The 12,911-nt window shown below is 38.8% G+C and overlaps 1 protein-coding gene across 1 annotated transcript; it reads left to right on the top strand.

Moving 5' to 3' along the window:
* The first annotated feature begins 4,638 nt into the window (after positions 1 to 4,638).
* On the top strand, positions 4,639 to 12,605 carry cmasa (cytidine monophosphate N-acetylneuraminic acid synthetase a). Its single transcript, XM_051400083.1, has 8 exons — positions 4,639 to 4,962; positions 5,977 to 6,119; positions 6,314 to 6,469; positions 7,999 to 8,135; positions 8,428 to 8,522; positions 9,565 to 9,736; positions 9,824 to 9,989; positions 10,903 to 12,605. The coding sequence occupies exons 1-8, from the start codon at positions 4,742 to 4,744 to the stop codon at positions 11,115 to 11,117; spliced, it is 1,305 nt and encodes a 434-aa protein (XP_051256043.1). The 5' UTR covers positions 4,639 to 4,741; the 3' UTR covers positions 11,118 to 12,605.
* The last annotated feature ends 306 nt before the right edge of the window (positions 12,606 to 12,911 follow it).

Genomic DNA, 12,911 nt, shown 5'->3' with positions numbered 1-12,911 from the left:
AGGGGTGGTGCAGGATGAATGAATGAAAGGTATGCCGCCTGGGCTGTCGGAGTAGTTGGGGCGGATGAGCTACCGTCCATTTTTTTTTTTTTTTTTTACAGCCCCTTCTTAACTGACATCCACATTGTTGTCCCTTTTGTTACATCACCTTTAACCCTCTTTCTTGTCTTTAATCAGTCTTTAGATGCCGTGGCGGAAAACTAATTACATTTACTCAAGTACAGCTTTGAGGTAACAGTATTTCCATTTTCTGATAAAAAAAAAAAACAATTCAGAGGGAAATGTTGTGCTTTCTACTCCACTACACTGATTTGATAACTTTATTTAGTTTGCGGATTCAGATTAAAGGTGCAAAATATAATCAAAACATAATGTATTATTAGAGATAAACTAACATTAACATTAACCAATTAACATTAATTAACATTAGCTTCACCTTTACCAGCTGCAGCAATACAGTTATGTACAAATGAATGCATCAAATATTATAATCAATAGGCCAATATACTGTAGTCTAAATGAGCCACTGAATGCACTTGGATGCTAACACTGTTGTACTTTTACTCAAGTGATTTAAGGCCTAACCCTAACCCCGTAACAGGGTATTTCTGTAGTATTGCTACTTTTACTTCTTCCATCACTGTCTGCATGAATGTTTTGCTTGCAGAGACGTCTGTAAGCGAGAGGAAAGCTTCAAACATCAGTGTGTTACTTATCTTTCTGTAAACAGATTCAAGTCAGTTAAAAGAGAGATACAGCTGCAGAGAGACAGATGAGAGACAACAGGAACAGGGGGAGGAAAGTGTAGTGTTTACACCGGTGCAACCTGATCGACAGCTTCATCTCGTCTCAGGTCTCTTCCAACATTACTGTTATTTCTTTCTCTTTCTCCCTCTCTCCATGTATTCCTGTTAAAGGAACACAGATTTTTTTTGACGCAAATAATTCCATAATATCAGGAGACCTTTATGTCATGGCTGCTTAGCACAAAAAGCAGTTTGCCTGCTGTCAGTTTAACCCGTAGTTAGGTCATTTTCACCAGTGAGAGTTAACCGGTAATAAAGCTCAAAGTGCCGTTGCTATGGTCATCGGTAGTTTATTACACCTTGCACAGTGATTTAGAACAGCTGACCTGAACTGATCAAACTGTGTTTTAAGTGTGGGATTTGTAAATGTGTCACTTTGGCGGCTCCTAGTGGTGGTATTAAAAAAAAGACACAATGCACACTGTTCCCGCTTAAAAAACAAACACAATGTCCCAAACGGACGCGTACGGTGACATCTGAGGATAATACAGCCGTGTCATTCTGTTTCTGTCCACTTGGAGGACGTGTTCCACACATGAGCAGTAGATCAGCGTCTACAGCAAGACGGGCCCACCAGGGGGCGCCGCTCCATTCACTGTCCTCCCTGACTTTTATTATATATATATATAGCATGTTTTCTCATGACAATGGAAATACATTGTAAAGCTAGAATGCTGTTACGTAACGTTTCACAAGTTTAAAAGTAAAACAGAATAGACAGACATAGCGGGTCTGTGGGGCTGTATAAGCTCAGTGGTTCTTTGAGCTAATGCTAACATCATGATAACTCAAAATGACCACCTTACTTTAGCAGGCTGACAAAGCAAAAAACAAAGCAGGCAAGTACAGCTAAGGCTGATGGTGAATGTAATTAGTTTTGCAGGTGTCATAAATCAGACGGATCAGACATTTTGATCTGATGATGGTGCGAGATGACCAGATAACACGACAGCTCAGAATGAGTCATTTCTAAGCACCTCTAATTACACTAAGAGTCAACTGGAGTACGGGTAAAAAAAATTCTTTATTCTGTTTTGTGACTTTCGATTCTCTGGAATTCTCTTTCGACGTCACGCTAATAGGATCGGTCTGCATACTTCATTTTTAATAGGCTTTGTTTTCACAGCAATGGGTGGGAACGCTGGTCAGGTAGCATACCTGTGTGTGTGTGTGTGTGTGTGTGTGTGTGTGTGTGTGTGTGCGCGCGCAATAATCCAGTAGACGCTATCTACAAAGCCAGATTGTGAGCTGATGAGTAGTAGTGTGTGTTTGTTGTTGCACATTTGGGTGAAGCGTTTGATTGACGGATACGAGCTGAAAAAGTGTCGACGAGCTGATGAAAACTGAGGAAACAGACACGAGATAAACTGTAAGAAAGAACCAGAAGACAAGACCTTTTAAAGCTACAAGGCAGAGTATGTCAGTCAGGTACTGCAGTGGGAATGTCAGCACACAGACTCAGTATCCAATTAAGTAACAATTCAGTAGTTGCCACTATTACAGGTGTGTCCTGTAAAGCTGCATGCACTGATTCATTCTGGCCACTTGGGGCAACAGAAACAAGCTATAAAAACAGTATGTTGAACTTTGTCTGTTGTTTGGTGCTGAGCTGTTATTGTGCAGCGTTGCTAATAGGAGCAGCAAGAGTGAACCATAAAACCAAAACAATGAGCCCAAAGACACTAAAAGTTTAAAGTTTCACGTCCTTTATTTGTCACATAACAACTGCAGTTCATTGGTCATTGGCAATAAAAGAAAATCACACAAGTAAAAATGAGAATCTGAGACATAAACTAGTGCAGTATATGCAATATATGTAAAGTTACATATAATACAATAAAATAAACTTTACTATTGTGGCAGTTGTAGAGTAATGATAACCCTCATTCTTTTAACTGGAGCACCTGCAGACCCCACAGGTTTCTGTCATATCTCACAGATACTTTATTCTATTACCAGTATAACATTTTATTTTATATTCAAATTTAATGAAACCCCAGTCAAAAGCACCTAATTCCACTTGTGCAGTTTCAATACAGGGAACTACTTTTTTAGTTCATGTTTGCCGTGGTTCCTAATATAAAGTATCATACGCTATCAGGGTGGGAAGAGACGACACACAAACAACCTCATGTGCTCTCATGTAAACAATTTGCAAATTAACTGTAATGTTCCTCAAATAATAACAATTCATAAATGACATTCATTGCATAACTAATAATGTTATGAGAGGACATAAGTTCTGCTATGATGGTTGGATGGTGTTGGTTAAAATGTAATGTAGAAAGGTTATGGACAGTATGCAAGGAGTTATAAATAAACTGAAATAAACAAGTAACCAAAGGTAAAGTGATGTCTGTATCAATAAGGTGTGAGTATGTGTCAGAGCTCATCCCGAATCCGTGTTCCTACTCTAAAGGTCAACTGATCTCTGGCAAAACAAGGCTGAGAGGACAATGGAGGACTTTTATTTTGAAACATATGACAACATTAGTACAGGTGATACAGGGAGGATACTCTGAAATAAAGTTCATTTTAATGCAATATCTCAAACAGAAACTCTATGAGCTCACAGTCAATTGTCAAGATCAATTTAAGTCTTGATAATCTTTTGTATATGGAGAGCAGATTTTCCCTATTTAATATAATTATGAAGAATCGCATCTCAGTCCAGACACACAGAGCAACTTGATACAGCAACTTCTTTATCCAAAGTGACTCCAGTTTGCTGTAATAGATTTTATTTAATAAAGAACACATCACATTAAGCACAAATTGTAAGAAGATAATAAGAAACAAACTTAGCTATAAGTGTGTCAGTATGTCAGTAGTAAATCTCTGATTCACTTTTTCAAAATATGGTATTTCTCCACCCATCACCCCTCCAGGCCGTTGTAAGAAACAGTTAATATTAATGTCCAAAAGGTGGCGCCGTTGATCAACTAAGGACATACAGTATACAGTGTGTAGTACAGTAGGTGAACAGTGATTGCACTGTAACTATCTTTTTAAGAACCTATTCAATAATTACATAGGACAATAGTAATATAACAGAACCAATGGGGTAACAGTCTTGATATTGATATTAATATAGATAGATAGATGGCAAAATATATGGAATAATGACATCAAGGGTAGGGACTATTATACAAATCAAAAATCAGTTAGAGTAAGAAGTAGGAAGTAGAAAAGAAGATCAGAATCAGAAATACTAAATTTGTCCGTTACAGTTGTTCCACTCACACAACGTTAAAGAAATAGTACTTATATACAATATCTAACACAATATATACAATAGAAATGAATGTATAGGTATATACATATAGTATATAGATATAGTAGTAAAACATAGAAATAAAATAAGAGCCTAAGATATAATAAAATAAAATAATAAGAGTCTAATATATATCAATAAAATAAAATAATCTTAGCCTAAGAGATATAATAAAATAATAAAAGCCTAAGAGATATAATAACATAAAATAATAAGAGTCTAATATATATCAATAAAATATAATAATAATAATAGCCTAAGAGATATAATAAAATAATAATAGCATAAGATATATAATAAAATAAAATAACATAATAAGAGCCTAAAAGATATAATATAATAATAAGAGCCTGAATGTAGATATAATTATTATATTATACATAATGAAAAAGATTCTGATAAGTGTGAAACATACAATTGTAAAGAGAGAGTCAAACAGGTTTAATATACAGAATATGATAACTCCAATAAAGTCATTATTTTACACACTCCGACACAGTAGGTGGCAGTAATGGCGCCTTTAACGTTGGTTTGTAGTCCGCCACCAAATTAAAAGGAGAAGCAGCCGCAGCCACAGCCACTGCGCCTGGCTGTCCTCCTGTGTGCCACCTCAACCTTTTTCCTCTCGTCTTTAACGAACCACAGAAGCTCCAGAGTCGGTATGTCCTCCAGGAAGAGAGTCGTCCACGGGGACGAGGGAGTGCGGGACGGACTGCCGGCATGCAAGCAGGGCAGGCCGGGTGGAAAGAGGCACGTAGCCGCTCTCATTCTGGCGAGGGGAGGAAGCAAAGGGATCCCTCTGAAGAACATCAAGATGTTGGCCGGAGTTCCTCTCATTGGATGGGTGGTGAGGGCTGCGTTGGACTCCGAGATGTTTGACAGGTAGATACACATACTTTGCATGCTTTGGTGTGTTTGTATGTGTTTATTTCTTCATTTTATACACATGATAGTGTTGTTATTTTGTAGCTCTGCGTGCAGACCTGTCAGTTTCATTACTGCCTCATTAAGGTCAGTTAGGTTAAGGTCAGACCTGCATTCAATATGTGAAAGCAGAAAATTATAATCATAGGCTAAAAAAATATTTTTTCTATATGCATCGCCAGGTAATCAGTAAAGCCTTATGTTAACTTATGATAATACATAATCATTTATTTATTGAGTTATTATTATTATTATTATTATTATGGAAATAGATAAAAGAGGTAGGAAGGAATATTTCAGGATGTAGTTGTGAGATAATTCATGCTGAAAGTCAACACTGACTGAATAGTGATAGTAGGTTAAAATAATACTAACTCTTTTTGACACTTTTTTCTGCTTAATATCATTTTAATCTCATATTTTTGCTTTGTAGTGTTTGTTGCTATTTAATTTCATGCTATTTATTTGAAGAAGATGAGCCATTTTCACTGTTCTCTGACATTGTGCAAACTGAGGAAGTATTTGGTTAATGGCTGACAGAATAATAGGTCATCTAAAGGATCGTTGTCATTGCTTTCCGTCACCACCTTCGCTTTGTATCGTGGACTTCATCCGTGGTAAACTGGCTGCAACGCCTACTAGAGTATAGTACTAACACACCGGTGACAGAGCTTGGCTTCGGCTGTAATTGCTCTTGTGTCTGACACATTAAAGTTATGTTAAACATTTGGTCTGTAGAAGAAAAAGATGAATGATGGCAGGAAATAAAGTAAGATTGATATTTAAGTTAGAAGAGTTAGAAAAACAGATATTAAGTATACAGATATGGTGAAAAAAATATAAAAAATAGTCAACTTTAGTGGTCCAAGAGGCTTTTTTTCTAGAGCACATTGAGCTTTATTCACAGGGCAACCATTTGGCTGATTGATTCAACCCGTAACAGTAATTATAACACACCTTTTGTTTTCCTAGCGTGTGGGTCTCGACAGACCACGACGACATCGAGAAGGTGGCGAGAACCTGGGGTGCCGAGGTGCACCGCAGGAGTGCTCAAGTCTCCAGAGACACTTCTACGTCACTGGAAACCATCCAAGAGTTTGTCAGGCTCAACCCAGGTAAGAAAACCTACACCCGGATGTAATCCAAACTGCCACAACAAGTCAGACTTGTATATTACAACTGCCACGATGTAATATCCACGGTTGATGAGTAACAAAGCGCTGTCTTGCTGCCAAATGGAACCAAAGCAGCTGTTTAATTTTAAAGCATTAAATTTGTTGACTTTTTTTTTTTTTTTTTTTTTTCGCAGAGGTGGATGTGCTGTGTAACATTCAGGCGACCTCCCCATGTCTCCATCCGTTCCACGTGAAGGGGGCCCTGAAGATGATCCTGGAGGATGGCTTTGATTCGGTGTTTGCGGTGGTGAGGAGACACCAGTTCCGCTGGCAGGAGGTCAAGAAAGGATGTGAGTTAACCGATTTAGGAATATAATTTTAACCATTTTAATTATGGGAATTATTAGTTTATCCAAAAATATAAAGGCTCAAGCTATTTTTTTTTGTGCTCATTTCTCGGCAGTGAGGCATTTGTGTTTCAGGTAAATGCCGACAATTTTAATTTAATGCAAAAACAGGTAAATCATTTGGGAAAAAAAGTGGTAGAGGAGGACATTAACGCCCCTCAATAAGTATGAATATGACCCAGCTCTTAGGCTGGAGACACACCACGATAAAGTTTCAACAAAAACATATTTTATTACACCAAATTGAACCAAATTAAGTCCAAAGTGCCGGTTCAGGATGATTAAGATGTGGTGTGTGTTTGTCAGGTAGGGAGAGAAAAGAGAGAGCTGCTGTAGCTAACAGAGAGAGAGAGAGAATAAGTAACCTGGGAACACTCTGGGGTGTTTCAGATGTTCCAGAGAGAGACGTGAATTGCACAGCGCATACGATGACACAACAGGAGTCCTCACTCATAGTAAACAGAGACTCACTATGTGTTGATTTTAAATGACTAGACATGGCCACATATCTATTAGGGTTTGGCAAAATATTTGAATTTCACAATCCTGTTTGCCTCAGGATGAATTGTAAAAACCTTGATCCCAATCCCATAACTTGTCCTGTAACCTACATGATCGAGTCTTTTACTGTCCTATAGCTGGTTTTTACCAATAAAGCATTCAGGCATAGTGCATCCATCATCAGCTCTTCCTTTTTCTGTGGGTGAGGCTGTGGGATCAGCCCGGGCTGCTGCCTGTGCTCAGGGGAGAGAGCTGTAGACACAACCACACTCAAGCAAGTGCAAACAAAAAGCCAGTAAGATTAATTGCGCAAAAGGTGTAGACAGGGTGGAAATGAACAGTCAGCAGAATGCAGACAGAGAAACTCCCTCCAGACAGCGACCGAGATGGATTTTAGTCACTTTAATGAACTTGAAGTGTGCTCTGGGCACTGTATTATCTAAAAAAGTATTTGATTGGGACTGGGTATTGGCAGATGCTCAATAATAAATGACTGGGATCAGATTGGGACATCCATTGTTAATACCACAGTAATATCTTTGTGCAGCCCGAGTAGACCCGTTTTACTTTGCTTTAGAGATATTGTTCATCTGTTTATGTAGTTAAAAAACAGGCTGCATAAAAGAATAATGTTATTCAGCTATTTCTTCTGTACGACAGAGTATTAGGGCCATGCTAAGAGGAAAAATAAAAAAATACAATTTTGGAAATTACGAGAATAAAGTCTTAATATTGCGAGAATAATGTAACAATACAAGAAAAAAAGTAGTTTTAATGAGAAAAAAGCTTTGATAGTTATCAATTTCTGACGTGACTTTATTCTCGTAATATTACGACTTTATTCTCGTAATTTTTCTCTTAGTCTGGCCCTATTACTCTGTCGTTCTTCTGCCAACTCAGCCTCTTCATGTAAATACAATGTGGATGCAAAATGATGTTTCATGGTAGCATGTACCTCTGCCTCCTTCCAGCTGATGAGTTTACCAAGCCACTTAACCTGGACCCTGTCAACCGACCGCGGCGTCAGGACTGGGACGGCGAGCTGTGCGAGAACGGCTCCTTTTACTTCACCACTACAGACCTCATCATGAAGAAGGGACTTCTGCAGGTACGTTGGCAGCACGAGGCGTTGTAGTATGTCAAAAATTCCATTCTTTTAAGTTCTCCCTAAACCAGCCGGTATGGTTCATCATGTGCCTCACAAGACCGCACATGTGACAATACGTACATGTGACCAGTGGTGAATGAGCAGCATGCGTTCATGCAGGCTTTTTCTCTGACTTAAAAAGATGTAACTCACTTTCTGTTTTTATTGTTCGGGTTATGGCTGCTGCATTTTGTTGTCATTGTTTGTGTGCTTTCACATTTTTATGCTGTATCTCTGTTTGCGTCCTCTCCAGGGTGGTAAGGTGGCCTACTATGAGATGCTGCCAGAGTACAGCGTGGACATAGATGTGGACATCGACTGGCCTGTGGCAGAACAGAGGGTTCTCAGGTTAGATATACACAATAACAGCACAGTTGCATGCATCTGCGGGCAGATTTGTGTTTAGGGACTGTACAAAAATGATTATGGGAGGATGGTACAGTTTGAAGGAAAGGTTGCCTGACTGTGTGGGGGGAGCAGGAGAGGGTTTTTTTATTTTATCTTGCCCTAGATTTATTTTTTGTTTCAGCCTTCCCTTGTTAGATTTATTATCTAGTGATTAAAATAGTTAAATTAATAACATTGAAGAGGAAACACAGCAGTGATTTTAGTACAGTCCCTTACTGCAGCATTTGAGTTGATCATTTGTTTCCCCACTCTTGTTCCTTTTTTTAAAAAAATCATTTTCCTGTTCTACCTGTCGTGACTTCTTCTTTCTGAACATTTGTTTGTCAGATATAGACAGTCTGATATAAGGCTCCAACTGCTTTCATGTAAACGCTCATTTTGTGCTCCACTGTTGTCAAATCAGCTTTATTTTACCTAGCCTTATGTGACGTATTGCTTCCCAGGGCTTTATAATCTGTACAACATACGACACCCTCTATCCTTAGACCAGGAGTAGGCTACCTGTGGCTTTTTAGCCCCTCTCCAGTGGCTCCTTGTGGCTGGAAATTGGCTGAAAAGTGGACATTTTTATTTTTTATTGTTGTAGGCTTAATGGGTTTCTGACATTCCCAAACTGTAAAAGTTAAGGATAAGCGGGTATTCCATTATGTATATCGGCATCTGTTCAACCAACGCAATTTTCTGTATCTGTATATTTAGAAGGGCGGGATTAATCTGAAGTAGCTAATTTAAACTGTAGTTGATGTGGTTTGATTAAAAGTTGTTCTATTTATTAGAAAAGGTTTCACAGAACATAAATAAAAGTTAAATATACGTATTGTTTGTTAGAAAACAAGATTTTACTTTGATGATACGTCATCTGTAGTGGATACTCGTTTCGGCCAAGTACTCGCTCAACCTGTAAAATTGAGAAAATAATTTTTTTTTTTTTTTATTCCATCATCTTCTTTTTTTCATCTAATCTCTCCTTTTTTTCCCTCAGGTATGGCTACTTCGGTCGGGCCACGCCGGAGGTGGTTCGTCTGATGTTCTGTAATGTTTCCGGGTGCCTAACGGAAGGAAGAATCTTTCTGACCGCGTCCGGAGAGGATATGGTGTCGGTTAATACCAGAGACACCATGGGCATCCGCATGCTGCAGAAAGAAGAAGTGGAGGTTGGGATTTGTCTGGGGGTCTAAAAAGCATTAGTGAATTGGCTCATAGCATACGGCCACACGCTACCCTCTGTGTTGCTCCACCAGGTCGTGCTGTTGACCTCCAGCCAGGACCCCGTGTCCCGGTCGTTGGCCGACAAACTGGCCGAGAGGACGGGCTGCCAGGTGGTCCAGGTGGGAGAGGAGCCGCTGGATGATCTGAAGCCGATGGTGGAGAAGAGGAAGCTGCAGTGGAAGGACGTGGCGTACATGGGTAAAGCAGCTATGCCTTTTAAGGATTTCTAAGAATATAGTGCGGGACGAACCTTGTCAGGATCAGTGCTGAAACAAGTTGTTGATTAATCAGTTTAACAATTTAGGTTATTCTAATATAGGTAATTTACTGGTTCTTAACTGAGAGAGTGAGCTTCATATAGTTTCTTTTATATCCTAACAAACCATTTTTTGAGCAAAGAAAGCCATTTGAAGACAGTACCGTTGGCTCTAGGAAACCCTGATGGACATCTTTGAGTATCTAAGGACATTTTATGGACTAAAATTATTAAAAATAATCAACAAATTAGCAAGTCATTAAATTATTGTTAGTTGTAGCCCTAGTTAAAGGAATAGTCTAACTTATCCTGTTGATAGTTTTAAAAGCTTCGGGACGGTGACTACAGTCATGGGTTTGCGTGTTGGTATGGCGTATGGTGGTTCGAGTGTGTATACCATCTTCTTAAGACCCCCGTTTTCCACAACACTGTACGGTCGTAGGTCCTTACATATGAAGACGGCCACAGACTCCGTTATCTTCTGTGCGCAGGCAGAGTTTGGCGGCAGTTTGCAAAGGAAGGATCTGTCGAGTTGCGTCTGTTTTGAATCCACAGGCTGGTTTAACACTGCTGCCACCTGCTTCGGTTGCCTTGTTGTTGTTGTTGTTGTTGTTGTTGTTGTTGTGGTCGAGTGCGGCCACCGTCCGTACAACGCAAATCGCACAAAGGTGTAACTCACCGCACCCCCACTGGCCAGGGGCTTGAATCCATTCAGAGGATTTAATGAATCGAAATTGCAATGCTTTGATGAATCGATATTTTTACCCACCCCTAGTCCATAGACTAATATACAATGAGTTTTTATTATGTAAATGACATTAAATGACCCCCTCTTTTCATATCTTCTCCTCTCAGGTAACGATAAGCCCGACGTCAACTGTCTTAACCTGGCGGGTCTGAGCGCAGTACCTGGAGATGCTCCGGTGGTTGCCATTAATGCTGCCAAGTACACCTGCCACAGTGTCGGGGGAAAGGGAGCCATGAGGGAGTTCGCCGAACATATCCTCCTGCAAAAACAAAAAGCAAAGTCACAGATGAAGCAGGACCGCATCGACAGCTGCAGCCATTAATTTAAAGTACATCGGATCTTATGGAGAAGTTTAAGAGTCGGGGCAGTTCATGCACAGATGACAGATGTAATCAAACAGTGCACATTTATTATCTGAGATACTTAAGTAATTGTAGAGTTAGCAGAAATTAAATGATCTGCATTTTACACAATCAGGTTTTACTGTTATTAACTTTTTTGGTGACTTCAAAATATGAGATTCTTTTGAATTCTCTCGATAATTTTATGAAAAGAAGAATTTTAAGTAATGCTGTGAAAATACTACAATGGACTTTTAAGTTAAGTTATTGTGCATTAACAGTCAGGGCATGAAGTAGCACTCTCCTTGTCGGCCGAGTTTGAACATAAAGATACAAAATGTCTACCAAAACCCAAACCACTACACTGGAAACGGCAACTCTTGTCTTTTAAAACACTTTTAAAACGCTAAAACAACCAAACCCGAAAGTGGAAAGAAAGCAGATCAATTAAAAGGTTTGTTTTCATTTTGAAATCACACCAAATGATGCCCCCAAATCTGAAAACAGGTGTAATTATTAGAGATACATTTTTTAAAAATATTTATATAGAAGGTGAAGCATTTCAAACAAAAATATAACAAGTTGAACGTCCAAAATATGTGAGATATATCACCTTTTGACAGGTCTCATGCACTCTTTCTGCTCGTAAATGTCACGTCTCGACTAAACTGTTCCGTCATGCTGTATGTACGTTTTTTTATTTCTCATGTGCCCTTTAAAGCAATAGTTTGAAATTTCGGGAAATATGTTTTCTTGCCAAGAGTTGAAGATGTGTTAGGTCTGTATGGTAAATATGAACCCACAGCCAGTTAGCTTAAACGACAAGTAACGGGAGGTTATGTGGCAAACAGGCATCTGTCTGGGAGCAGTGACTTCCAGTAAAATCACAGCTTTCTTGCAACCAAACAAACAAACAAACAACATATAATGTGTTTAATTAGTGAGCTTTAGAGGTGCAGATAGGTGGAGTTTGTTATTTAAGACAGAGCCTGACCTGTAGCCTTCTATTAATGAGCAGATCTGTGAGTGGCGTAGATCCTTTCGTCTAACTCTCAGCAAGAAAATGAATAAAAGTGTTTTGCTAAAATGTGGAACTATTTCTTAGACGTGCAATCCGGTTTACAGAATGCGCCTGAAGGTAGCACTGAGCTAACTTTGTGATTGTGTGCCTCTCGCTGCCTGTTTAGAAGGTGGCCTGATAGGGAAGTTTATCTTTGTTTGGTTTATAATTAAACAGTGGGGATGGTCTCTAGGGAGCTCAGTGGAATAATAACCTGTGTGTGCTCTATTCAGTAATGTATGAGGTGTTCTTTGTGCTGTATTTTCCATTATCCATTGTTCTTTTTTCACCTTCCTCAGAAATGTTTGGTTGATTTCTATTATTTAATAATTATATATCATGAGGTATTTTGTTGTGTGAGTAATTTTTTTTTTTTTTTCAATGAAGATGTCTGTTAGAAATGGTTGAACGTCTTGGTCTTGTGTTTTTCTTTTTAAATATGCATACTAACACAACTCAGCAGTAACACAAATCACTTGACGGAGCAGGTCTAGCTGTTTCCCACTCTTTTCAAGGTTTATGCTATAATAGTCTCTTGGCTTTATAGCTTTATAGTAAGTTTACAGACATGAGAGATAAGTGGTATTGATCTTCTCATCTAACTCAGCTAATAGCAACAAAAACAAAACCTAAATTAATTGTCAGTACGAAATTTGATGACCTGAATATCATCATTAGGAAAAACAATTTTTTATATTTTTACAAAATCTGTACA

This window comes from Dicentrarchus labrax, unplaced genomic scaffold (assembly GCF_905237075.1).
Source record: "Dicentrarchus labrax unplaced genomic scaffold, dlabrax2021, whole genome shotgun sequence".
Classification (NCBI taxonomy): Eukaryota; Metazoa; Chordata; class Actinopteri; family Moronidae; genus Dicentrarchus; species Dicentrarchus labrax.
Note: the sequence above shows the minus strand (reverse complement) of the source record. Positions and strands in the feature narration are given on the sequence as shown.